Source organism: Physeter macrocephalus, chromosome 12 (genome assembly GCF_002837175.3).
Source record: "Physeter macrocephalus isolate SW-GA chromosome 12, ASM283717v5, whole genome shotgun sequence".
Lineage (NCBI taxonomy): Eukaryota > Metazoa > Chordata > Mammalia > Artiodactyla > Physeteridae > Physeter > Physeter macrocephalus.
Window position 1 is genome coordinate 23,618,664 of NC_041225.1, and position 27,651 is coordinate 23,646,314.

The following is a 27,651-nucleotide window of genomic DNA, read 5'->3' on the forward strand; positions in this document are numbered from 1 at the left end:
CGCAACGGGAGAGGCCACAGCGGTGAGAGGCCCGCGTACCGCAAAAAAAAAAAAAAATTCCTATCCATCACAGACCAATACTTCTGTAAAATACACGAACAATGAACTAGTAGAAAAATGATCACATATTAGGTTGCCATGCTATGTCAAATTGCTATAAAACCTTCCAAATACTTTCAGTTTCTACACTGATCTAGTCGTAGACTAATAACAAACGTTCCTGGACCAATGCTGTTCTGCTTACCATGCGTGGAGGACCAGGCTGGTCTCACACACGTATTCTTTGAAAAACTCTACTGTAAGGATCCCGGAGGTGTCTCCTTAGTAGCTGACCATTCTGCATGTTAGACAACTAACCTAGAGTTGAACTGCTACCCACACCCAAGTAAGAAGAAGTTTGAGTAATTTCTCTAGATGTCCTTGCTATCTACTTGGCCTCAAATTTCTACTAAGTGCTCGAATCTGGTTATTGTTTTCTGGAAAGTTTTCCAGAGACAAGGTTTCCTCTTACTGCTAGTGAACTACTATCAATACATTTTAAACCACATATTTATTAAATAGACAATACAGATTTCGTCATATGACTGGGCAAAAAGTTATGGTTTCACTGTAAGTAAATAGGTATATTTTTGCATTTTCATATATAAATACTTTATATTTTAAAGTGACTTCTAGAGCTTCAGAAATACTGAAATTTGCTAGGTAGTTGACGGCCGTTCAAACTGAAGGCCGACAGAGGTTCAGGAAATGTCTTATTTTGAGTTATCTGTGTATATCCTCCTGGCTTTTGCATCTCATTTTGTCCTTCCATATGAACTTGTGGGTTCCTATAACCATGAGCCTTGGTCCAGAGCATCCTAAAATTTAAGTTAGAGCCGAATCTGCTCTAAGTGATTAAATGACAGCCAGCTGTAGTACTGCTATCAGAATCGGTATGGCAGCACCTTCAAAGCGAAGGGAAAATCAATTTATAACTCATTGCTACATGTGAAAGGTGGACAAGATTTATGAAATCGAAGGTGGAGGATATTTTTTCTGATTTAAAATTTTTTTTAGACAGCACGGTCATTTCATTTGGCATACGTATACTCTGCTGATTAATTTATTAAGGCCGATATCACACATACATTTGAGTTTAGATTCAGACTCTGTCGTATAATAAATACTGAAAATCATTATTAAATGTGGTTATATCGGCACATCACTTTTCCTAGGAGTTAAGAGTACTTAGTTACACACAAAACCCTGAAGATGAAACTTCTTCATGTATTGCAAAGGGGACCTAGGTGGAACCTCAGTGTCAGGAGGGGTGTAACGGTCCCGGCACAGCTCGGGTCATGCGTGTGGGGAGGAGAGACTGCGGGACCACACCGGGAGAGACCAGAGCTGTCAAGCACAAGAGGTTAGAAGGCTCTTCAGTTAAACTCACACATATATTCAACTGGGCACAGTGCTGAAAACTGGGGATGTGGAGAAAGTTTCTTTAAGAACAAAAATAAGTGAAGAATGAAACGTTAAGTTTCACAATAGGTGGCAAGCTCATAACCTACAGTTCTTAGGACGACTTGAAGAAAGCGTCTAAGTACTGTACTGAGAACACCGCCACCAACATCTCTTCTGACGTGCTGTGATGCTGGGCCCTGTCATCCACAAGTGACACCAACACGTGGTCCTCAGATGTCCTCTGAGGGACGCTGACACGGTACCGTGCTGGGAGGCCCCAGCTTACTTCCGGGTTTGACGATTTGCCAGGAGGACCCACCAGACGCGGCACATAGCCCGTGATTTATTTACAGGCCTGCCGTGCCCGGCACACACCAGCACTCCAGACTCCAGAAGGAAGCAGGTGCTGGGCGTGGACCCACTGCCGGATAAGCATCTGGGCACAGTGACCCGCCCTGGCGCTTAAGGGGGCCTCCCCAGACCCAGGCTCCCAGGTGCCAGCCAAGGGTCAACCCTGCAAGCAGGGCTCCCAGCCATCGGCAGTCAGGCCTGCCATGGTGGCTCTTTTCTGCACGGATGCCGTGTACACCTGGAAATTCACAGTATCACGTTAGCTCCTGATCGTCTCCCCATGCCAGGCCGACTCGAGCAATTCACAGCTGGTTATGCTAAAAATGTGTTTTTGTGTGTTTTTCATTTCCATTCTTAGGACAGCTCAGGATAACCCCCAAAGCGAAACGAATACAAACCATCTAATGCTGTGCTATTCAGTAAAGAATTTTTTTAAACAATCACTTAAGGAACTTTCATGTTACATAATTTTGTTTATGGACTACCAAAAAGTAACTGCTTTCATCACTAATAAAATTTTACTGCTTTCAGCGTGGAGCCAGACTTTTTGATGGGCGGATCAATACTGAGACTCTTTTTAATGTATTTTTCCAAGCCAATCAAAATGGGCATGCAGCCAGTTCTTAAAAATCTTTGAACATAATTCATAATTCAATTAATGTTAAGTTTTTTGGCCAGTTTTTACAAATGAGGAGGGATTCCTTTGAAGACAAAAAAGTACAAATTTTCCTGGGCAATTATGACTCAAGAGGCATTCATTTGCCAAATTACAGGTTTTAAAATATTGTATAATTCAATATAATTATCAAACCAATTAAAAAGCATTTCCACTGGTCTTAATAAAATGTCACACGATTATGACTCAGCATAACAAGCAGTATGTACACTCATTCATTTGTCCAAAACCTGGATAAAAAGCAAACTTCCACCCATGTTCAGATGATCACAGATCCGGAATGAATGAGGTTCCCCTAAAAAACTCTACTTTGCATATATATAGATAGATGCCTTTGATGTGTGTCAAAGTCCAGCAGAGTTTAATCATTGAGCCTTTACCTTAATTGTGCTCACACGAAAATTGTCTTACTTTGCACCCGGCAAAATATTTAAAGTAACAACACCCCAAATCGTTCACAGTCATAGAATTTTTTCCTTGATGAACGGATCCTCTTAACGTGGAGCAAAATAAGCTATGGATATAAACAGAACCTCATGCAAGTGACGGGAAAAATACTGGCTTTCATGCATTCCAGGTAACACTCGAACATAATTCACATGTGGGGTAAACTAGAAATTTCTGAGAACGTCCAATGAAACACTGCAAAACATGTTTCTGAATGAGGGGTGAGGGTGAAAGATTAAGTGTATTGAATATGCTGATCTAATGGAAATCTAGCAGCTATTCTGTGGTTTCCCCATAAATTCATCATAAGATGGAAAATTATGAGAACTATACTCAAGATTATTGAAGGAGCACAAATGACATTTTAAGTGATAATTCCGGAAAATATCTGTAATTAAAAGGTGGTTTGGAAATCTGCATTTCATGAAATAAAATAATTTAAGAAGGATCTACTATATTAAGTAAAATCACATAATGCATAAATGAGACTTGAAAGCCAAGTTTTTAGCTCATTTATATTGTATTATTTGATCCAGATTCACTATTTAATGTGAATAGTGAATGTAAATGTAAAATGTAAAAAATGTAAATGTAAAAAACCGTTCCTGATCAACATAATGTGATTGATTTTACACACTCATAAATATGGATGTTAGGTGGCTCATTAGTTTGGGTTAATGTGTTATTATTTTGTGTTACCATCTGAGTTTGGATGATATATTGGAAAATTAGAACCCCAAACTCAAAATAAAATGGAAGAGAAAGGAAGTTATGACTTGTTTTTAAGCATATTATTCTTGTGCATAGATTAACTAGGCTGAAATTATAGCGTTCGCATCTGTGAATTCTAGAAACATTACTTATGATATAATCAGTAGAGGTAGGAGGAGGCGTTGGTGGTTGGTACAATACAGGCCTTGTCACCTGTAGGCTAGAGGAGTCCCCTCTCTACGCTGCTGGTCGGGCCGGTGCACCAGGCCCGTCTGCCTGACGACGCTCAGCTCCGAGCCCCGGGGGGCGAAGCTGGGCCTCCTGCTTGGCTGGAGGCCCCGCTACCTCAGGTGGCACAACCATCCGGCCAGGCTGCAGGACCCCAGACGGGCTCACGGACCTTCCATGACAACATCCGTCTGTATGAGAGCTACACCGAAACAATGGGATTCTAAGGAAATGATTCCCTATCTTCAGCCAGGCCATGGTGCGGTCAAAACCCACCTCCTAGTACCAAAGAACGAGAGAAAACCTCCAGTATCCAACTGGGGATGAAAGAGAAATGTCCCTCATGTGGGAACGAGCAGCTCCCGGCGGGCGGAGGGTCAGGGTCCTAACAAGGTGAAGGAGTTGTTCCAGAGAAACCGGTCCCGTTGGAGCATCTAAATCGCTGGATCCACGCTACTTGCTTCCAATTGAAAAATACATGTGCAGTGCCAGAGGGGTAAGCATGCCTTCGCTGCTGCTCTGGAGAAGCGCATGGTTCACGGCGTACGTCTCTGATGCGCTCACTATTGTAAGGCCGTCCTTCTGTGACCGGGAAGGACAAATATGGCCTCTGGTCAGAATTCAAAGAACAAGCGGTAAGGCAGCGCTTCCCAGCAATGATCGACAGGCCACACCCTTTGCTCGGCACTCACACTCCCGGGAATTTATCTTCAGGAAATCTGACTGATAATAGCAAACATCTTTTATCACGTGTGTCCCCACCCACGGGGCACAGTGTCCAGTGGGACCCTGATACCGTCTCCACGCGCTCCTTTTCATCCTTCTGTGGTCAGCAGGACGGAGCCGTGCTGTCCTTTCCAACCCTCCCTGTGCTGGAGACGGTCTCCGTCTACACTGCCTAGGGCTGAACCACCGGGAGCACATCGCTTGGAGAGTTGGAAATGGGGCTCGTGCACCAAGGAAGAGAAGTTTTCCTTTTATTTAATCCTAATTAACTTAAATCTAAGCAGCCACCCGTGGCTAGTAGCCGCTCTACCGGACAGGACGGTGCTAGAAAATAATAACGATCGCGAACGGCCTGATGCAAAGGGGTTGTTAAGACTCCCTTTTCTCCCAGGAGCGCAGGGACTTTCACACGAGTAAGTGACTCGCCCATGGTTGGAAACCCAGTGACAGCAGAGAAGGGCTGTCGCTCAGCCCAGCCGCCACCCCTGCAGTGACATCCAACTGCAGTCCCCTTCATCCCGGAAAAGATGCCACCCAGGCAAGCGGCAGCCCCTGAAATCTCCAAACAAGCGCTCAGCAGAGAGCTGTGACAGGAAGCTGTCCGCGCGCGGCAGGATTTCTTTCCACACACGAGGAAACAGTGTTTCTCCAGCCACGGCCACGCCAGTGGAAACTCCCAAAGTGCACGGCGACAGCAAAGGTACCTGACAGCCCTCACTGGTCTCCCGAGCTCTTGCTGTAATCGAGTATCGGCCGCAGGAACTCACGGGGCGGCACGGATGGGGAAAAGGCGTGATCAGGTGGCCGCGTCCTGTTACGCCGTCTCAGCATCAGTCCATCCTGCTACACGTTCTCCCCTCAATCCGCGGGACCCCGTGAAACCGCACAAAAGATACAGCACTTAGGACTTCGCAAAGTGACGTGGAAACAAAGCGTCTTGACAGCACGACATAAAACGGGTGGGAGGAGCTATGCTTGAGGAAAATAGCACGCGGCGTCGTTAATCTGTCTTGAATTCTGCGTAAAATGTTTCACGTTATCACCGCACCTCGAACCCGCTGCAAAACCCACAAGCCTCGCTTCGGATACTCCTGCGCCTTGCATCCCTCACCGACCCGTGTCACCTCCACAAATGCTCCTTTAGTCGTGGGGACCTACTGTGCACCCGAGTTAAGGTGCAGGGTGTAAATTCATCGAAGTTAGGGTGGAGAACATTAGCAGGGGTTTATGGGCAGAGTTACTATCCTCTGGTTCCACTGCAGCTTTCATATGGCCAAGGGAATCTAAGACCTCCCTTAATATTACCCTAGTCAGGTAAAACCAAGGAAATGTTGGGGCAAGAGGCTGAAACACAGGAAAAGAAGTGGGTTAAGACCATAAACTTGTGGATCGAAGCCTGGCTGCAGAAAAATACACAAGAGCCAAGTGTGATGCCCTTGTTACAGGAAGTCCATCCTCAGATTGCAGCTGGCGGGTCTGCTGGAGAGAGTGGGACATGGCTCTAGAGTCCGGCTACTCAAAGCCCAGACCTACCAGGAAAAAATTGCAACGTCTGGAGTGTGGTCCTCTGGCCACAAACTCCCATCCTCGATCCGGGCCCACATCAGCAACGTGCACGCGAGTGGGTGGTGGGTCCCGGGTGGCCCTGGGGTCTCCAGCCCTTGAGTCTCTCGGTGACCCACAGAGGGTCCCCAGGCCTCCACCCTGAGAAACCGCAGCTTCGATTTCCTGTCGTTGGAACACTTGCCAGGAGCCCTGAGCTTCCGTCAAGGGTCCAATTCCCGCGAGGCCACCGCCTGCAGGCACACGGTCACCAGTCCAGCAGAGCCGGCCTCCCAGCTGTCCCCGCCGAGGGGCCAGGCAGGGGAGTGAGGCCACCCCATGACGCAGCTGAATACCTGCAAGTGACCCCACGAGGCCTGTGGAGCGAAGGGGTCACCCAGCCGGGCCCGTCCTGACCCTCCCGTCACGAGGGAAGGTAAAGCAGTCCTCGTTTCACCCTTGGAAATGCTGGGCTGGGGGAGGTGTTACGTGCCCATTGGAAACCGGGACAGTGCCTTTGCGCTCTTTTCAGTTCATCTGTTTTCCCTCTAAAGCCACCTCCTAGGTGCTCTTGTCATCTAACATGAACGCGTACCTGTTAAACCCTAAGCCTCACCCCGCCGCCCAGCCATCCCGCCTTCTGGCATCCACCTACCAAGGAAGCCCGAGGACGGCGGGTTCGGCTGGATCTTCTCCTTCGTGTTCTCCTGGATGATGTCCCAAAGCTGCCAGATAAACTTGGGGTGAAGAATGTAAAACGGTTGGCTTGGGTTTCTCTGACGGTGCTGAACATACGGAGCGAACAGGTTGTAATCCGGCTTCTTGTACCACTAAGAGGAAAAAAATAACAGTCAGAGGACCAGGCCGTGAAGAGGAAGCCGGGCAGCGCCCGCGTTGGGGGGTATTTAGAGGCTGAGGGGCCGGGCTGGGAGGGGATGCGGACCCCCTCTTCTGCAGGCATTTCCGCACTGGATGAGGGGCGAGTACAGAGGTGAGGTCTGGCCTGGGGGACTGGTGCCTTATTCTTTAGTAAAATGAGGGAGAAGGGCCAGGGTGGGGTCACTGGACTTTTCTGGAAAGGGCCAGATAGTAAACACATCAGGATTTTAGGGCCACAGAGTCCCTGCTGCTACTACTGGGCTCTGCTGTGTATTTACTTGGAAAGCAGCCACCGCGGGTACAAGATGAATGGGCGAGGCTGTGTTCCAATAAAACTTTATTTACAAAAACGGGCAAACCAAAAAAAAAAAAGGAGGAACAAAAAAAGAAAAAACAAAAAGAAAAAAAAGGAAGGAAAAAAAAGAGACAAAACCAAAAACACGTGGCCGGATGGCCCACGGCCGTCGTTTCAATCACTGTATTTCAGAAATATGTTTTCCCAATCTAATCTCTGGCACAGAAAGATGTCAGTAATTGCCTGGGTCTCAGGTCGGGTCTGGGAGACGGATGGGTGGGCACAGAGGACTCTCTGCAGCAGCGGAAAGATTCTGTTCCTTAATTGTGCTGCTGGATACAGGACTGTGTACACTTGCTACTACCCATCAAAATGTGCACTTACATCGGTTACACAAGAATTACTGTGGAAAAGAGAAACAATAAGGTTGATTTTAAAAAGCCTTCAGAAGTGTCTCCGGTGCCACCGAGAAATGGGATTTGGAGGTGTGTGGCGAGAGGCTCAGCTCACAGGGCTCTGACTGTCCTTTCAAACAGACACCTCGGGCAAAGATGGGCTTGGATGAAGATCCCAAGAAATAGTCCCTGGTTGAATGGGATCTGTGGCTTTAAAAAGTTTGACGAGGGGACGTCCCTGGTGGCTCAGTGGTGAAGGCTCCGTGCTCCCAATGCAGAGGCCCCGGGTTCGATCCCTGGTCAGGGAGCTAGATCCCACACGCATGCCGCAACTAAGAGTTCGCATCCCACAGCTGAGGAGCCCACCTGCTGCGACAAAGACCCGGTGCAACCAAAAAAATAAATAAATAGATATTCAAAAAAACCACACACGGAGGCTGGACACGCCCGGATTCCTGGGAAACGGGCTCTGACGGATACTCTGAACGGTGACGCTCCGGGTGCTGATGTGAACTCCTGGTTGAGAATTAGTTACAATCATGGCACGTATGTGTCCAGCCTCCGTCTTAGGACGCGTGGTGACAGAGTGCTCCTTCCGGAGGGACCCTCGACTGCGGGCAGCTCTCCTGGACAGTTACCCCCTGGTGGGGCTGAGATCTGTTCCCACATTCACCTTAGGAAGCTGGCATCCTCTCGGGTCACGGCAGAACAAGTCCACAGACGCTGGCACAGCTGACAGCTTCGCTCACGGGGCTAAATCGTAACCGATCTTCCAAGCCCCCTTTCAGAACAGGTGCGCTGGCTCTTCATGCCAGGTTTCACCACAAGTAGAGAGGCCGTGAATGTATTGATAACTTGCTTATATTTTGATGGTTAGTAATAACCTTGTTTACACTGTATCGCATAAGATTAAAAAGATTTGGAGGCAGAAGCCACAAGAGCGGCACCCTCGGGACAAGCCTGTGGCACGTTCCATTTCCATAATAAGGATTCACAAAGGTTAGCCTTTCTCGCCAAGAACTTCCCGTGTGTTTCAAAAGGTCTTGTAACTACTTGAAAGGTGATGTGACCGTCTCACAATGGAGAAATTCGGAGTTTAAGCAGCCCAACCTCTGGTGGCGCTAGGGCTTTCTGAACATCTAGACATTGTACACTTGTTTTTGTTTTTGAAATCCTCCAGGAAAACACTTTAGCATCAGAGGGACTTGGCTCAGCAAGGGTGCTGCTGCAACCGGGACCCAAACCGTGTGAAGCTCTGTGAATGTAATTCGCACCCACGTTCGGTTTCATTCTGTCTGTCCGGGTTTAATCCCTGACTTACTGCCATTGTGTATCGGTCAGAGGCACCGTCTGACCCTCAAGGGCAGGGGCACCAAGGAGATACTCACCAGGTGGAGATTTGCAGAATAAGGAGCTGGGTCCCAGGCCACCAAGATGACATCTTTATACAACGAACTGTCAATGAAGTGATGCCTGGGGTTGGTCAGAATCTGCAAATACATAGCAGAATCATTTCAAAGCAAGGGTCTGGGCCTTCACAATTATATTTTAAAAAGAGGTAAAAATTTTAAAAAGGAGTTTTAGAGCAAGAAAAAAAAAAATGCTCCTCAGACTATCTCGGGGAGGGAGAGAGGCAGGCTTTACACGCTAAGGCACTCAGGAAATATTTAGACCAAGGAGGGCTTTCTTTTTTAAGAAAAGAACCAGGGATTTCCCTGGCGGTCCAGTGGTTAGGATTCCGGGCCTTCACTGCCGAGGGCCTGGGTTCAATCCCTGGTCGGGGAACTAAGATCCCGCAAGCCGTGCGGCGCCACCAAAAAAAAAAAAGAAAAAAAGCAGCAGCACTGAAGTCTTCTAGAGGCACCAGCTCCTGATGGAACTCCTGGCTGAGTAAGGCCCCGCCAACGACAACTGCCCTCACTGGCCACCGGAGAGAGAGCTGCAGGCCTAGAAGGACTGGGTTCTTAGGCACCTACCGCGTGCCAACCTCAGGACAAACTGGGCCCAGAGGCCAGGAGACGTGAATCCACCCGGTATGACTGTCCCCCCTCTGGGGCCCTCTCTGGTCCTGAGTGAGTCCTTCAGTCTCACCTGCCAATCAGCTTTTGTCAACTACAGTCTGGGGGGGAAAAGGATGCATTTGATTTGCTTCATTTTTAAGATGGAATTTTCCCACAGTTTTTAAGATGCCCTCTTTTCCTTCGCATTTTAATATTTCTGAAGTTAGGGTGTATCTCACAAGGGACCTTGTATTTTAATTTGCTGGGGCTTATCTCCTCCTCTCTTAAAAGCTGTCATCAGACAGATGAGGAATCTTCAATCAGTGGCGTCTCTGAATTCAGGAAACCGGGGCCTGTTTCTCACCTCTGCAGGCTGCGAGCCCAGAGCCCGACGAAGAAAGCTGATCTTTGGTTCTGCAACAAACTCACCATAAATCGCTCATCACCCCATTTTTTTTCTATACAGTTTGAAACTCTAGAAATGGTTGTGGTTTGTTCTGCGACTAATTTTGCTATGAATTTTGGAAAACATTCTTATTGAGAACACACAAAAAGATATTTTCCTTTTTAAAATGTTCAATAACAAAGTAAAGTTTCTGAGCTGTTCTTCTGACCCTTGAATTCTGTTTCTTTGCTTTTCTCCCCTCCATCCCCAAGATTTACTCTGTTTACCTTTCTTTTCCTCAGTTCACAAAATGCAATATGCTACATATATAAATTTGTACCTCTACTCTGATTTTTCCTTTTGATCTTATTTACTCTTTTTTCCTACTCACAGCTCACACGAATTCCCATTTCTCTGCATTTTTCCTCACTAATTCTTTATAATTACAAGACCTTTAGAAATAAGCAAGGTCGTGGTCATGGATAACTGGGTGACTTCATTCACCCAGTTAAGCTATTTACCTAAAAAACAGTCCACCGTGAAAACAGTCCACCCATCTTACCTGGGAATTAATGATGCGGACGGTGGTTTTATTTCCAACATCCTTCTCGTAGCCACGTGTAGGAGCAGAGTTAAATCTCAAAACTGCATCGTGGGAATCTGAGGGCACATTAGTGACAAACTTACTTCTTTTTTTCCCTCTGCATAAAAACCAGCATAATCTAGGAAAATATCTTAAAGCAAATCTTTCAATACCTGAAGCTAACTAGACCCCAATAAAATTCAGATACCCCCACACACACACTGTTTCGCATACTACTTATTTAGAATGAGATCCTGGCTGGGGGCAAATAAACATAAAAACATATCAACCCATTACAAGTGGTCCTATATCATCTAAGTTATATTTAGATACTTGGTATGTGTTCACGGTCTTTAAAGACATGCTTTACACAGGAAATTTCAAGACGTATGTGTGTATCTAGACTGCTTTGTGGAGTCTAATGTGTTTCCCAGAAACAGGGCTGAAAGCAGAGTTAATCAGCGATAGGGAATTTCTATGCGTTTTCTTCAGCTACAAAACCCCCAAATCCTACAACATTCTTTTAGGGGAAATTTTCCAGGAGTCGGCAAGCTATGGCACATTTTAGTAAATAAAGTTGTACTGTAACACAGACTCACTGGTGTTTATCTGTCGTCTGTAACAGCAGGGTTGTGACAAAGTCCCTATGGCTCACGCAGCCTAAAATATTTACTACCTGGCTCTTAAAAAAAAAAAAAGGTTTGCCAATCTCCAGATTTGACGCGATCTATGCTTTGCATTAATGATGCCAAAACCCCCCAATACTTCCAATTTTCTTTACTTCACAATTTAAGCACACGTTTGCAATTTGAGCGGGTAATGATTTGCCTTATTATTTATTATTATCGAATAGTATTTTGTCATAAAAATTCAAATGATACTTGAGCTAGAAAAAATCAGATCACCCAAAGCAGTGGTTCTCACTCTTTGGTCTCCGGATGCCTTTACACTCTTGAAAATTACTGACAACCCAGAGACCTTTTGTTTATCTGGATTACAGATTTCAGAATATATCACATTAGTGAGTAAAATAGAAAAATTGTAAATGTTTATTTATTAATTTACCTGTAAAATACATTTTTATGAGAAATAACTACATTTCAAAAAATAGTGAGAAGGGCACCGTTTTAAATGTTTGCAAATCTCTTTAACGCCTGGCTTTTTAGAAGATAGTTGGTTTCATATACCTGTTTCTCTATTCAATCTGCTGCAATATATTGCTTTAGTTGAAGTATATGAAGACTTAGATATATCGTTGAAAATGGTGGGAGTATTTCAAGAGTCTTTCCAGATGACTAGGAATATTCTCCTCTGATACTTCATCTAACTCCACAAGAGCTAGTTTCTGAAAGGTTAGTGGCAGTGTGGAATGTGAAACAGTATCAATTTTTGTGCTGTTACATTAAAATCCGTTAGTTAATCTTGCTCTTAAAATGGATGATTCATCAAAAAAAACAAACGACCCAGTCAAAAAATGGGCAGAAGATCTAAACAGGCATTTCTCTAAAGAAGACATACAGATGACCAACAGGCACGTGAAAAGACGCTTAACATTGCTAATAGAGAAATGCAAATCAAAACTACAATGAGGTACCACTCATACAGGCCAGAATGGCCATTATCTAAACGTCTACAAATAGGAACTTCCCTGGCGGTCCAGTGGTTAAGACTCTGTGCTTCCACTGCAGGGGGTGCGGGTTCGATCCCTGGTCAGGGAGCTAAGATCCTGTGTGCTGCACGGTGTGGCATGGCCAAAAGTTAACATTATCTAAACGTCTACAAATAGGAACTTCCCTGGCGGTCCAGTGGTTAAGACTCCGTGCCTCCACTGCAGGGGGTGCGGGTTCGATCCCTGGTCAGGGAGCTAAGATCCCGTGTGCTGCACGGTGTGGCATGGCCAAAAGTTAAAAAAAAAAAAAAAAAAAAAAGAAAAGTTTACAAGTAATAAATGCTGAGAGGGTGTGGAGGAAAGGGAACCCTCCTACACTGTTGGTCGGAATGAAAGTCGGTGCAGCCACTGTGGAAAACAGTATGCAGGTTCCTTAAAAAACTAAAAATAGAGTTGCCATATAATCCAGCAATCCCACTCCTGGGCATTTATTTGGAAAAGACAAAACTCTAATTCGAAAAGACACACGCACCCCAATGTTCATAGCAGCACTATTTACAATAGCCAAGACATGGAAGCAGCCTAAATGTCCATCGACAGAGGAATGGTTAAAGAAGATGCGGTACACATATATACAATGGAATACTACTCAGCCATAAAAAGAATGAGATGATGCCATTTGCAGCAACATGGATGGACCTAGAGATGATCACACTAAGTAAAGTAAGTCAGACAGAGAAAGGCAAATATATGATATCACTTATATGTGGAATCTTTAAAAATGATACAAATGAACTTACTTACAAAACGGAAATAGACCCACAGACAAAAAACAAATTTATGGTTACCAAAGGGAGAACGGGTCGGGGAGGGATAAATGAGGAGCTTGGGATGAACATACACACACTACTATATATAAAATAGGTAACCAACAAGGACCTACTGCATAGCACAGGGAACTATATTCAATATCTTGTAATAACCTATAATGGAAAAGAATCTGAAAAAGAATATATGTATATATGTATGTATAACTGAATCACTTTGCTGTACATCAGAAACTAACACAGCATTGTAAATCAACTATTGGGTTGGCCAAAAAGTCCATAAGATGTTATGGACAAGCCCGAACGAACTTTTTGGCCAACCCAATATATTTCAATTAAAAAAAAAAAGGATGATTCAGCCATGTATATTTTGTAACACTGTGCAACGGTCATTTGGAAGCTATCAGTTCAGTGAGTAATGCAGATCTTTCAGATATTGAAGCATTTCATTATCAAGTATCAAATATCATTAATGTCACCATGGATCTCATCACTTTTTAAGTTGGGGAAGCTTCGAGCTCAGGGTTGAAAGCTTTAATTTTATCATTGGCAACAAACACTGTCAGTTATTTTCCTAAAAGTGAAGGCTTACTTACTTCCTTTTTGAGAAAATATCTGCCAAATGTCCAAGTCTAAATAGAGTATGTCTATCCGTCATCTGTTTCAAGTATAGCTGTGTTTTGTGACAAAAGCGGCCAGCGGCACTCAAAGCTCAATCACATCAGTGCCCTTCCGTCGGGCGTCGGTTTGCAGAAATGCTTTCACGTTATTTCCCATTTGGTCTTAAAAACACATGCACTTCAAAGACTGAACTCTGATAAAACTAACCATTTTTACTGCTTCATTAAGGACATCCATACGTGGAACCGGCCTGCTTTGCTTTCACCGCTAAGCTTGGCAGGAAAACATTCCGCGAGGACCTAGTACAGTTGGGTACCACTGCCTTGATCTGTGCCAAGAAGCAGTTTTATCCACTACTGCTCCTGCATCATCCGTTCCGATGTCAACAGTTAAGAAGACCTCTGAGTACTATGATGAAAATCGTTCTCACCCTGTGAGCCCCTGAAAGGATCGTGGGGGCCCCAAGTGCAAGGCCAGACACTATATGACCTGCTCACCTGGGGCAACTCGCCCATAGGCAGGGAGTGAGCGGGGGCCCAGACAGTGGGGGGGCCTCCCGGCACTCAGAGGTTAAGCAGGATGGCACCAGGGCAGGAAGCAGGACGCTGGCACGCCGGGACCAGTTCTCCCACCGGCCCACGCCAGCCTTAGATACAGCCTCCGTCTAGAGGTAAGGTGGACAAACCGAGGATGCCAAACGGTGGGTGCACGTCTAACTGACTGCGTAGAAATCCCTGACGCGTCAAATCACCCCGGACGACGTCCCAGCTTTTAAAAGCTGGTGTTCTACACTGAGGTGTGTTTTAAGCCTTAGAACAACCTGACAAAGCACAGGGCGCAGAAAGGTAATCTAGGTTCACTCCTTTGGAAGTCGTACGATGCTGAAGAGCTAAAAGGCCAATTTCATGGAGGACACAGAGGGGTAGGTAGGGACGGGGCTGCTGGGCATGAGACTGAACTGCCCCCAGCCGGCCGGGAGAAGAACGGACCAGGATGGGAGGGGACGTGCGGGGAGGACGAGCCGAGAGAGTCGGCCACATGGACGCATTTGTAAATGTGCACCTGGCTGTGCTTCTCCCCGGTAACCACCTTCAAAACTAAGCTGTCCATTCACATTTAGAGAGGGAGGAAGGGATCAGACAGCCAGCACAGGGCAAGAAAGCAAGGCGTCATTTTTGGAGACGGCATTTCCAGGCTAGAGCCATTTCACGTTGACCTCGAGAGCAGAGCCAGGCTAAGAGCATCACTGAGGAAGAAGAAAACCCTGCAAGGGGCAGCCAGCCAGAAGGCATAGCAGCACGAAATCCGTGCCCAGCCCGGGGCACTGCACCTCTCCGCATCTGCACCTCTCCACTCCACCTCTCCCTTCCCTTCCTGCGCTCAGGAATCTGCAAGGGCGGCAGCGCCTTCAGCCTCTGGGGAACGGGGAATGGCCTGCCAAAGAGATGATTCTCCTCTCTCCCAAACGCATCGCCCTGGTCTGTCTCGCCCCACTGGGACTCCTGCAACGTGCTTACTCCAGTCTAGGCTCTGGAGCGATCTTTCCAAAATGAAACACCGACCCATCACTCCTCTGCTTCAAAGATTTCACTGCCTCTGCACCACGAGGCCAAGGGGCCGGAGCTGGAGTTTCTGGGACCCAGACTGGGGTTCAGATCCGGCTCTACCCTCTGTGTCTCTGGGTACCTTGGTTTCCTTACCCCTAAAACAGGAAAAACCGTGTCCGTCACTTGGCGTTGCAAGGCTTGTTCACAGATTAAAGCACTGAGGATGAGGCCTTCCCTGCGGTAAACACTGGTATCTATCATTACAGGTGGTATCTTTTATTAAGTGGTATAAGTGGTATCTATTCTTACAGTCGTTATGAGAAGTCTAATTTCTGGGGAATGACATCCAAGAGCACGAGGTGGTTGGCCTCCTGCCCACCCGTCCAACTTACCTGTCTGCTCTCCACCCCCAGCCCACAGTGATGCCCCTACGACCCACACACTGTGCTGTTTCTCTTCCAACTGCTCTGCCGGCCTTTGGCCTGGATTCCCCTCCTCAGACGTCTGCCCTCGCGGTGGGGCTGGATTCCGCAGTCACGTCTCCCGTCTGTCTGCGCGTCTTTCTGTCCTTCTAACCGTGATGTTGGAGTTGTCTGTTTGTAGTCTCTCCTTCCCACTAGCAAGCAGAGGATCTGAGGGTTAGGGCTGGGCCTCATCCGTCTTTCTGTCACTAGTGGCGAGCACAGTATCTAGTGGAGAGGTGGGGGCCCATGCTTGTTGAATGACTATGTGACCTGCTTTCTTGCATTCTTAAGGTGACAGGACACCAAATCCCAAGCTCGCTACGGGAAGATGCCCCCTCCCTACACAGCCTCCTCCCTACCCTCCCATTTCCCACACACTTCCCAGAATCCGAGTTTCAAGTAACAGATCCTGACCTCCCATTCAAGGCGACAGCTGTAAGTTCAGAGTACTTTTCTCATCTGCAGTGTGTTTCCACGGGATCGCTGCTACTGATCTCACTACCAAATTATTATTATTTACAGGAATGGGTGAAAAAAGATCGTCTCCCCACTCTAGAAAAGAAAGTTCCACGTTTTCAAAACAGTTCAGCTTGCGTTTCAATAACATATTCAAAGCGGAGGTGTTTAAACAATTACAAGGTATGACTCAGTCTAACAGAACTGGGGAAACAGGACGGCCCTGCCCAGGGAGCAGCCAGCAGAGCCACTTGCAACCCTGGCGTCTCCCTGGTCCCCTGGTTGGGGGGGCAGGGTCTGAGCCCTCAGGCAGGGGGGGTGGGGGGGGCAGACGGGGGGGCAACCCGCAGGAACTTTTCTAGCTCTGCCCTCGGTTTTTCGTAAAACCACGACCTCGTGCAAGACTTCTAATCTTCCCTTAGCCAATTCACAAGTAGATGCTTAGGGATGAAGATAGATTTAGCTAAACAGTACAGCATGCCCGGTTCCAAGTTTCCCGAAGGACTCTGCTATGTGAATTTGTTCTCACTAGGAGAGGTGTTAACAACTGTGTGTTGATAAGCCTCTGTATGTTCAGGAGAGTCGGAGGAGAAATGTCAGCACATGGCAGGCACATGGGCTGATGCTGAGAGACGCCAGCTTATAAAAAAGCGAGACTTCTTGTCTTCACAAGTTGAATTGTGTTACGTACGTCACATACTCTTAAAAAGGTATCGATAGCTATAAAATTGGATTCAAAGGAACTGAGGCAAAACAATAGAGAATTTAAAAAATTTTCTGAGTGTGATTGTTCTCCAGTTACCTTTCTACGATTCTAATCATGAACCTTTGCGTAAGTGCAGACGCTATCAATTAAATGTGGATACTAGAAAGTAACAAAGATACAACTGAGGTGTCATGTTCCCCAGAAATGCGGAATTCCCAGTCTCTTTCACACCCTCTTCCAAATTCTGAATAGAGGAGAGTTTACAAGACTCCGGTCAGGGATATTTACACCAGAATAAAGAGCAAGGGAATTCTCCCAGGCAGGTGAGAGGAAGGCAAATGTGCAGCTATGATGCAGTGGGGCTTAAAACAAAGCAAAAAAAAAAAAAAACAAGAGCAAGTCACCGCCTGCTTTAAAGCGTGCTGCTTAAATTCCTTCTTCCATGATTAAACATGGTCCTCGAAAACCAGAGAGAAGTGTGGCTTTACCTGGCCCTGGGGGCCTCGGAACCAATGCTCCTTCCTAATTGGTAGCAGCCGCTCGACTCGGCTTTGGCTGCAAGCTTATGTGACACACGGACAGCGTGATCACGGGTCTGCTTAATGTCAGCTTGGGGACACTGGGACCCCAGGCTGCAAGTCCAGACTTGGGCCTCGTTTTTTCAACTTCTTAAAAAATTTCACATTCAGCCGCATTCCCAAGAGCCTGTGGGAGGAGGTCTGGGCTGTGCGACCTGATGATTAAGGGTGTCGCCCTATTTCAAGATGGCTCTGGAATATCAGCCACTCTTCGAGGACACAAACAATGAACGGGCCCCAGAAACAACGATTCCTTTCTGTCAAGTGGGCAGTGCCCCCTGACGGTCACGGCCGGGTCGGCTACGAGCTAACACCATCCACCTGTGAGAACGTGTGAGGGCGTTGTTTTACATCTGCCCTCAAGGCAGACGCTGCGTCTGGTCCACACGTGTTTTCTTGGTACCTAGTACGGAAGCCAGCACAGGGGAGAGGCTACATGCGTGTTTGCTCAATGAGCCTAAAGGGTCACGGGCGCAGCACCAGGACGGGCCGGGCACTCGGGCCTCAGGGGCATTAGACTAGACTGCAGGCTCCTGGGGAAGAAGGGCTTCTGCATCCAGATGCGGGAGCCCCCCCGAGCTGCCTGCCTGCCTGCCTGCCGGCCCCGCAGACTTGGGGCTTCAGGCAGCAACGTCAACTCTTATCTGCATTTCCAGCCAGCCTACCTTCCTGCCCTGCAGACTTCAGATTTGCCAGCCGCTAGGACGGCAGGGGCAAGGCCTTAAAATAAATCTTTCTCTCTACACATATCCCGCCGGTCTGTTTCTCTGGAGAGGCCAGACTAACAGGGGTGTTCTCCAGGGCTCAGGAATGGATTTGAAGACAGTGCAGGAGGGAAGATGGAAGCCCAGGCTGCAGCTGGTTACCTGCCATCCTGGAGAAGGACCCTGGGAGGCGGCCGGGACCCAGAGGCTGGGTGTGTGCCAACCTTGGAGCTGACGGTGCCCACCGGATCAATGCTCTCACCAGCTGTCGGGCTCTCCGCAGAGCCCAGGGACAGGGATTTTATTTAGTCCTTGAACGAGTTAAAATTATCATCCTGCAAACTCCTGTTTGGAGCTGCCCGCTAAGGCTCGTCGCCCGGTGGGGTTTCCCCTGCTGTCCTTTCGCTCCCCCATAATCCTGCCACATTAAGGGGTCATCAGGGGTGCAGGCCCGGCTGGGAGCTGTCAGTGCACAACGTGGGCTCTGCAGGAGGTGGATCCTGAGACCGGGGCGGTGAGAGGGCCGCGGGCCTCCCTTTCCCGGGCGCCCAGCTCCTGGGAGGATGCCTGTCTCTGCTCTGAGTCTCCGCAAAGGAGACCTCTGCTGGGATTCCTCCGCCCGCCGCGGCTCATTCCGTCCCAGGGAAAGAAGAAGACCTACGACTTGCCAGAAACACAGTGCAGGAGCGGCCACCCTGGGGGCGGGGGGCCGCGGGGACCCACCTATCTCCTCGCCCAGGGACGAGTTGAGGATGGCGCCGGCCGACGTGACCACGGCGCAGGTCCGGAGCCCGCGCGGGAGCAGCCGGCCCAGCGGCACGGCGGGGACCAGCGCGCGCCAGCCGAGCGCCGAGAAGGGCGGCTCGCTGCCGTCCAGGGTGCGCACCCGCGCGCGGCCCCGCAGGGCGCAGAGCAGCTCCGCGCGGCTCCGCCCGGCCGCCCGGCGCCCCCGGAAGCGCACGCCGTGCTTGTTGGCGCGCAGGTAGGCGCCCATGGCCTTCTGCAGGCGCGGGTGCAGCATCCGCGCCGACGCGTCGCCCTTCCAGAGCCGGCGCAGGAGCGCGCGGGACGTGGACGAGTACAGCCGCTCCCCGTCCTCGCCCACCGCGGGCGCCGCGCTCCGGCTCGGCCTCCGGGCCCCTCGCTTCGCCCGCCGCCCCCGGGCCCGGCGCGCCGACCGAGCCCCCTCCGGGCCCCCCGACGTGCCGGGAGCGGCCTCCTCCGGCGGGAAAGCGCTTTGCGGTGCTCTCCCCGTCTGGGGCGAAAGGAAGTCGTCTTCATTTTCAAAGGCGTCCGGGGCCCGCGCCCGCAGGTCGCCCGGCCCCGCGTGCAGGGGGCCATACGGGTGTCTGCGGGGCAGCCCCCTGCGAGCGTCCGCGCCCTCGGGCAGGCCCTCCGATGCGCCCATGATGGCCCGCTGCCTTCCCTGCGCGGGCAGCAGCCTCCTGGTCTCCAGGAAGGAGAAGGAGCTGGGCGCGGGCTGGGCAGGGTTGCTGTCGGTGAAGTACAGGAAGATCACCAGGAAGAGGAGACCCCAAGCGAATATCCCGCAGAGCATTCCTTGTCTCCATTGCTTCAAGTGTGGTTTCATGGCAGGTCCGCGGGGTCAGCACCTGGTGTCCCGAGGCGGGAGGAGGCGGGATGGACCTGAAAAACAGCCGGGTGTCACGGTGAGGCGCGCGGGGCAGCGCTGGGGACAGTCTCTTTAGAGGGTCTCGGAGGGTTAGAAGGGGCATCAGAAACCAGGGTCGTCCAGAGCTTCGGCTAAATTCAGGGGTCATGTGCCCCCCACCCTCACATCTGCAAGACAAGGGGTCCCACCGAGGCAGGACGTAGATGCCCCCCCCCCCAAGGTAAGCACGTGGAGATTTGTCCCCTGTGGCCCGATACTCCCAGACGAGAATAGCAGGACAATCGAGACAGGAGGCTGGGCCCTGCCCAGAGAGAAGGTAAGAGACCACATATTCATCATTCTCGAAGTCAGGAGACTTCCCTGACTAGAAGGCTCCTTGGAGGTCAAAAAGGGAGTGATGTCAAGTCTACCCATAGGCCTCTCCACTAGAATCCATCTCGGCTGAGACATGCACACACACACACACACGGGGTGGGGGGGCACCCTGAGATATACCAAATATGGACTCAGAACCAGGCAAAGCCAGATGACCGGCCAAAGGAAACCCGGAAGAAACGCCCCGTAAAAGTGACTCAAACTGCCACGAGGGCACGGCTCTCTCTCTGAGTCCACCCGTGTGTCCATCCATGCGTACTTTACCCTTTTTCCTCCTAATAAACACTCTACTTGTTTCACTACTTTCTGTCTTTGTGGGAATTCTTTTCTGCAAAGTCGCAGGGCCAGGGCCTTGTCACTGACCACGGGTCTTGTGGCTTGGATCCGGGGCTCTCACTGCTGCGGCCCGACCTCGATCTCTGGCTGGGAACCGAAACCCTGCTTCAAGCCGCTGCCGGCCGAGGCCAGCCGAGGCCAGCTGAGATCACCACCACCTCAGCTGAGGGTCTTGGGAGAGGGGAGATGCGGCGGGTGTACCTTGGAAAACCTCTGGAGGCACCTCAGGGGTGTGTCTACCTCCCCACCGAGGGCTGTTTAATCCGGGCCCATCCCATCAAGGTCTCCCCGCAGCTGGGTTACAGACTCCAATTTGGTGAAGCAGGCAGGAGGGCTCAGCAGAGTCTGCCCTCTCGCACCTGCTCATCAGACCACCACAGGCTCACAGCTCAGATATGGTACGGCAGCACGGCGGGCTGTGCGTTTCAAGGGAAACTTCCAGAAGGGCCCCAGTAAGCGATGACCCAGGGACTGAGGCTGCAAGGGAAGGTGATGTCGAGGTGTCTGTGGACCTCGAAGCAGCCCCCAGATAATCGCCCTCACCACGAGCTTCTGATGGAATAAGAGGGACGAATGTCAAAATTCTAAACAAGGGAGGAGATGAGAGAGCTAGGTGAGCCTCCAACTGGGAAAGGGTGAGGAAGGAGGCTGAGATGAAAGTACAAGATACAGAGTCAGAGAGAAGCACCCTCTTCTCCACTCAGTAGCGCAGCCCACGATTATCGCTTTTCTGTTACTCAGGTAGCAAGCACAGTGCTTGGCACTAAAGGAAACGACAAAATATCAACAAGAAACGCACCTAATGCGGCTGATAGCAGATCACGAAGTCGCCATAGTTGCACTTGCTCTTTTCCCCGTCCCTATATGAACCAGTCTTCACAAGGGGCCTTTCCTATCAGTATGGAGGGTCCTCAAAAAACTAAAAATAGAGTTGCCATATGATTCTGCAATTCCACTCCTGGGCGTGTATCAGGAAAAACTCTAATTTGAAAAGATACATGCACCCTTATGCTCACAGCAGCACTATTCACAATAGCCAAGACATGGAAACAGCCTAAATGTCCATCAACAGATGAATGGATAAAGAAGATGTGGTACAATGGAATACAATGGAACATTACTCAGCCATAAAAAAGAATGAAATAATGCCATTTGCAGCAATATGGATGCAACTAGAGATCATCATACTAAGTGAAGTAAGTCAGAAAGAGAAAGACAAATACCATATGATATCACTTTTATGTGGGATCTAAAATACGACACAAATGAACTTATCTATGAAACAGAAACAGACTTGCAGGCATAGAGAATAGACTTGTGGTTGTCAAGGCGGTATGGGGAGGGAAGGATTAGGAGTCTGGGGTTATTAGATGCAAACTATTACATATAGGAGGGATAAAAAAAAACAACGTCCTACTCTATAACACAGGGAACTCTGTTCAATATCTTGTGATAAACCATAACGGAAAAGAATGTGAAAAAGAATATATATGTATAACTGAGTCACTTTGCTCTACAGCAGAAATTAAACACAACATTGTAAATCAACCATACTTCAATAAAATTTTTAAAGAAAGAAAAATAAAAAAAGAAATGCACCTAAGCTTTAGGAATGCAAGCAAAGCCTCAGAAAAGGACAAACATAAGGAATGCTAAGTGAGTTGCGGGAGCTTTAAGCTGTAGAGCCCAGAGCCCAGCACAGGCCAGCCCTGAATAAGTACTGGTTGAAATGATTGTGTGCGTGTGTGTGTGTGTGTGTGTGTGTGTGCGCGTGTGTGTGTGTGCGCGCGTTGGGGGTGGGAGCTGTGTGTCTGCAGGTGTGCACAGCTGTGTGTTGGTGACGGTGTTGGAAGAAGTGGGGAGACCATTTGGGGGGAAACCAGGCTGGGAAGCTGCCCCTTCCAGCCTTGGGGGTGGGGATGGGGGCCTACTGGGAAGTTGGGGCCACGTGCTGGGTGAGAAATGGGGAGGAGGGAGGTCTCTGAGCAAGGCAGGGAGGTGCTGGTAGCAGGGGCTTTCAGGGAAGCGGAGGGGCAGGAAGGAAGGAGGGAGGAAGTGGGGTAAGGGGGCCTCAGCAGCAAGCAGACACTCCGGAAGCCCGTCTGATGGGAGGGGCTGGCAGAGGGGACTCCTCCCCCACCTCCACAGGCTGAACGGCCTCCAGGAAAACCAGGAGGCAGGTGAGGACAAGGCCGTAATGCAAGGGCAGGGGGTTTTACTCAGATAAGAACTGAAATCAAAGTGCGTGATCCCTAGGTCAGTGCGGTCACCTGGGGAAGCTATACACCGTCTCTGGTGGAAAAGAAGATGTGCGAAAGTGAGAAGCCCGCATGCCTGTTACAGATGGACACGGGTCCTTTGCCCTCTTCCCATGGAGAGGTGAGTCTGTGTCTCCCCGCCTTGGGCAGGGGGAGGGCTCTGACCAGGTACCAGGCCCAGGTCCAGCAGCTTCCACGTCCTGCCTTTAAAACGCTCACGATGGGGGAAGTAGCCACCAGCAAAGACAGACGGCTCTCTCACCCGAGTCCACCATGCAGTGAGGAAGCCCAAGCTAGCCGCGTGGGAAAGGCCATGTGGATCGAGAGATGCCCAGCCAAGCCCGGGCCGTCCAGCTGTCCCAGCCTCTCACTGCCTTGGACTCCAGCCCAGTGGAGCGTTCAGACGACTTCAGCCCTGGCCAGCCTCTGGCTGCAGCCACATGTGAGACCCCAAGTGAGGACCCAGCGGAGCCCAGTTAACCCACAGAACCAGGAGTGATCATGACAGGTCGCTGTCCTGAGCCACTGAGTCTCGAGCTGATTTGCTGCATCAGAAACGATGACCGGAGCAATGCCAGACGAGAGGAACCCAGAACGCATCCAACGGTCTAGCCTCTCCCAGGGGTTCCGTGAAAGCAACATCGAGTGGCCTGTTTAAGTTGTGGCTACTTAACAAGTGTTTGCTTTACCTCCTAGTCACGTGAAAGCAAGCCTGTAGATTTCCCTCGCAGTCATACATCAAACCCATACACAGAACGTGGTCTCACCAAGCCAGAAACAACGATGCCAAGAAACGAACATACAAGAAATAATGCCAGGGGCTTCCCTGGTGGCACAGTGGTTAAGAATCCGCCTGCCAATGCAGGGGACATGGGTTCGAGCCCTGGTCCGGGAAGATCCCACATGCCGCGGAGCAACTAAGCCCGTGAGCCACAACTACTGAGCCAGCGTGCCACAACTACTGAAGCCCGTGCACCTAGAGCCCATGCTCCTCAAGAAGAGAAGCCACTGCAATGAGAAGCCACGCCACCACAACGAAGAGTAGCCCCCGCTCGCGCAACTAGAGAAAGCCCACGCGCAGCAACAAAGACCCAATGCAGCCAAAAATAAAAATAAATAAATAAATAAATAAATAAAAAAGAAAGAAAGAAATAATGCCAGCAGTTTACTTGCTCCGTGCCAGACCCTGTGCTCACTTAATGCTTTTTCTGGATTATCTCATTTGGTCTTCCCAGCACCCAGTAAGGTAGGAAATACTGCAATGTCCATTTTATAGATGAGGAGGTCGAAGCCCAGAGAGGTTAAGTAACTTGCCCAAAGCCACAGAGGTAACAAGCAGCAGACAGCACATAAAACCCCATCTGCTCACACTTTTAACACTAAGTTCTGATCTCACCTGACTGCACCAGGTGAAGCCATCTATTCTAAATACGCCTTCCTGAACTGTCTGCGGGGAAGGCTCATTCTCCCCCTAAATTGTCGCAGTCTGAATACTTCCACATTCCCATTCCTGAGCGTCTCGGCAATGTCCCCGCGCAGGAGAAGCTTCTCAGGGCTCACCGAGTCCTGTCCATAGCTCACCAGTGAGCAGCGTGCAGGCGGGCACTGCCTGTGGACCACACTTGGAGCAGAATCTGCTCGATGATCTTCCTATAAACCTGTCCATTGAGGAGCCAGTGCTTCAAACTGTGATGCTCCAGCCTGACGATCTAAAAGCTGTTTCCGGGATTTCAACATTTGTATTAGAAATCACAAAATTACCCTTAATAGCAGTTATCCTGCTTCCCCCCCACCCCCCCCGCCCCGCTGAGTGCCCTGCAATACAGCTCTGACACCGACCACTGCAGTTAGCGGGGGGGGGGGCACGGGGAAAGGACTCAGTCCCACGAGACTGGCCCCCCTTCCGACACCAGCCGGAAGCAGGGTCCCCAGGCCACCTGCGCTTCTTGCAACGGGGAAGAGCCAAATCTGACTACCTGTTGGCTCTGTTTCTTTACTTTCACCTTCGCTTTCGGCCGCCTATGTTCACTGAAAGGAGACTGTACACAGTGGCCTGCCTCGAGGAACCCCGAGGAGCCAAATCTGACTGCCTGTTGGTTCTGTTTCTTTACTTTCTCCTTCGCTTTCAGCCGCCTTTGTTCACTGAAAGGAGACTGTACACAGTGGCCTGCCTCGGGGAACCCCGCCCCTCTGCCTGCAGGTTAAACCAAAGTGCCTTTGTTCAGGGAAGCATCCGGACCCTGTCCACCTGCGGATGGCCGCAAGGAACAAGAAATGAACAAGAAATTAACACAAATTAACACAGCCTCCCGCAGGCTGGCCATTCCAGGGGATATTTGCAAGTCTTATGGCCTTTTCACTTTACTTCCTCATCTCCTCCCCCTCTCTGTTCTCTTGAAGAAACTGGCAACCAAACCCCGATAAGATGGTTATTTTGAGACACTAGTCTGCGATCTTCTGGCTCTGCCCGCTTTCCGAATAAAGTCGTCTTCCCTGCCTCAGCGCCTCGTCTCCCGATCCAGGGGCCTGTCGTGCAGCGAGCAGAGCAGGCTTGGACTCGGTAACATTCTGTGTGGCTACCAATCTGGGGGCTTCCCCATGACACCCTCAGGTTTGAAAATTTGCTAAAAAGACTCGCAGAACTCAGGAAAGCGCTAAACGAATGATCATTCTTTTGGGAAGGGATACACAGAGTCCAGGGTCCGGGTGGGGGTCATCCCAAGGGCAGAGATTCCACGCCGTCCTCTACCCTTGGTGTCGAGGAACGTCACCCTCTTGGGACGTGAATGTGCTCGCCGACCACAAAGCTCCGGAGCAGTGGACCCCAGAGGCATGCTGGGGTTTCATTCGGTGGACGTCACTGAGCTAGTCGTTGGCCATGTGACTGAATTCACACTCCAGCCCCCCTCCCATCCCCAGAGGTCAGGCTGGCCCAAAGCCCCTCATCACAGGGTTTGTCTTTCTGGTGCTCGGCCGCCATCCTGGGGGTCACCAAGAGTCACCTCCTTAGCACAGCAAAGACACTCTTAAAAGTCGGGAAATTCAAGGGTTTTAGAAGCTCCATTCCTAGAACTGGGACAAAGACCAAATCATGATACCACAGCAAGGTTGTAGTAGCTAATTTAAAAGGCAGTCTTTGTGCTTCTGGCTGGAAATCCTTATTACCTGGCTGCCTGCACTGAGAACAGCTCTGAGCCTCATCCTGGTGGATCACTGAAGAATAGGAAACAGAGGTTTCTTATTCCAGCATTCGCTGGAGAGACTATTTTTAAAATCTCAAAGTGAGGCGTGTACCCAGGGCTGGGGTCGGGGAAGCCTTGACCTGCCGGGAGGAGCTGGGGGCCGGCGCACCCTAGGCCACCCGACCCCCAGCCGCCTCCATTCAGTGGGGTCAGGAGGCCACGGGAACGGGGCTGGGAGGGGACCTGCCACATCTCAGGGCAGGACTCAGAGCATCACACACAGAGCCTGCTTTATACGGAAACGCCTGGCTCCCAGCCGAAGGCTCGAGAAGCTGTGTCCTTCGTGGGGGGCGGAGAGACGTGAAAGGGAGCAAAGTAATGAGAGGGGGTACGGGGACTCAAAGGGAGGAAAGGAAAAGCCCTGCAGGACGGATGGGGCTGTGAGGGGCCAGGACTCTGGGGGAGACGGGGTCCCCTCCGCCTGGTGCCCTGGGAGATGGAAAGGGCAGGGTCTGTGAGGCCTTGAACGCTGAGAAAAGAACAGCACCAAGGCACAGGATGCCTTCTCATCAGGTGAGACTTGGGCCTGATGCTCGGTGATAACGGGAAGGCGTGGGCTCGCAGCCTCCGCTCCGGGTGAGGCTTCAACCGTTAATAACCCACAGCCTCCCCCGCACCCTCTGTCACTGCAAACCTCTCCTGTCAATTAAGGGAACATCCTCCAAAACGATGAAATCTCAAGGCAGCGCAAATCCTCTGCTAGCAAAATGCTGTAGGAATCATTACATGTATCATGGCCCCAGTCACCGGCATTTTTGCAAAAATCCAGGACACAGAGAGGTGGAGGATGCCGTCAAAGTCCGAGCCGTGGACCAGTCTTTTCCTTAAAATAACCGAACAGCCTAATAGGAAGAAATGTTGGAAAAACAACAGAAAAGACCCACCTTTCCCCACTAGCATAGTACATCTGAAATACTGTAATGATACAGCTCAAACAGGTAGCATCTGTTACACTTGCCGCTCCATTCCATCATCAGCAGGGAGGCATAAATTGCATCAGGGAGATACAGATAGAGGCCCCCAGGCGATGATGAAAATGGGGCCCCCCCATCACGGGTTCACGCAGCCTCGTCGGGGATGAAGACAGTGACTGGGGCTGCCGAGGTCCTGCCAGGTCCCCGGGAAGAGGACTTGCGAGTGTGGATGCATCGTCTGTGCCGTGTGCCTTTCTCTTCTCGCCCACAGCAATTCCAGCATTACCACCCGGCCGTGCTAGGGCACAGATTTCAGGTGGATGCTCTCTGCCTATCTGAACCAGTTTTCTCTGACCCCACCTTTCCCCCACTTTCCGTCGCCTTTCTAGCCAAGCCTCTAGGAAGCCTGTACGATAACACAGAGACAATGATTAGAGACAAAACCAAAAAGGGACCCACTGTTAGAAATCATTTTGATGGTTCTACCTGCTCCGGAATTCCGCTGCCCAAATCTTAGATACTAATTCTCAAAGAAATGCGTCCCACTGCTGCATGAATGTTCAGAGGAGCATGAGAGGATTTAAATGTTTCTTCAGGTCATTCAGAAAGAAATCACATTCCCCAAAAGGCACAATTTATGACAAGCCGTCCAATGAAATTATGAAATGTAAGCACCACCACAGACAGACGTCACGTACGATGCAGCTGTGGATTAATACC

At 49.8% G+C, this 27,651-nt stretch overlaps 1 protein-coding gene across 1 annotated transcript in view; it reads right to left on the reverse strand.

The window, feature by feature from the left end:
- Nucleotides 1-19,764, reverse strand: part of ST6GAL2 (ST6 beta-galactoside alpha-2,6-sialyltransferase 2) — a 24,042-nt gene extending 4,278 nt beyond the window's left edge. Inside the window, exons 1-4 of the mRNA XM_024116589.3 lie at nt 18,897-19,764; nt 10,641-10,738; nt 9,082-9,183; nt 6,780-6,954 (exon numbers count right to left, since the gene is read on the reverse strand). Of these exons, the coding sequence (XP_023972357.1) occupies nt 6,780-6,954; nt 9,082-9,183; nt 10,641-10,738; nt 18,897-19,764 (1,243 nt within the window). The remainder of the gene's footprint in view (nt 1-6,779; nt 6,955-9,081; nt 9,184-10,640; nt 10,739-18,896) is intronic.
- Between the last annotated feature and the right edge of the window lie 7,887 nt (nt 19,765-27,651).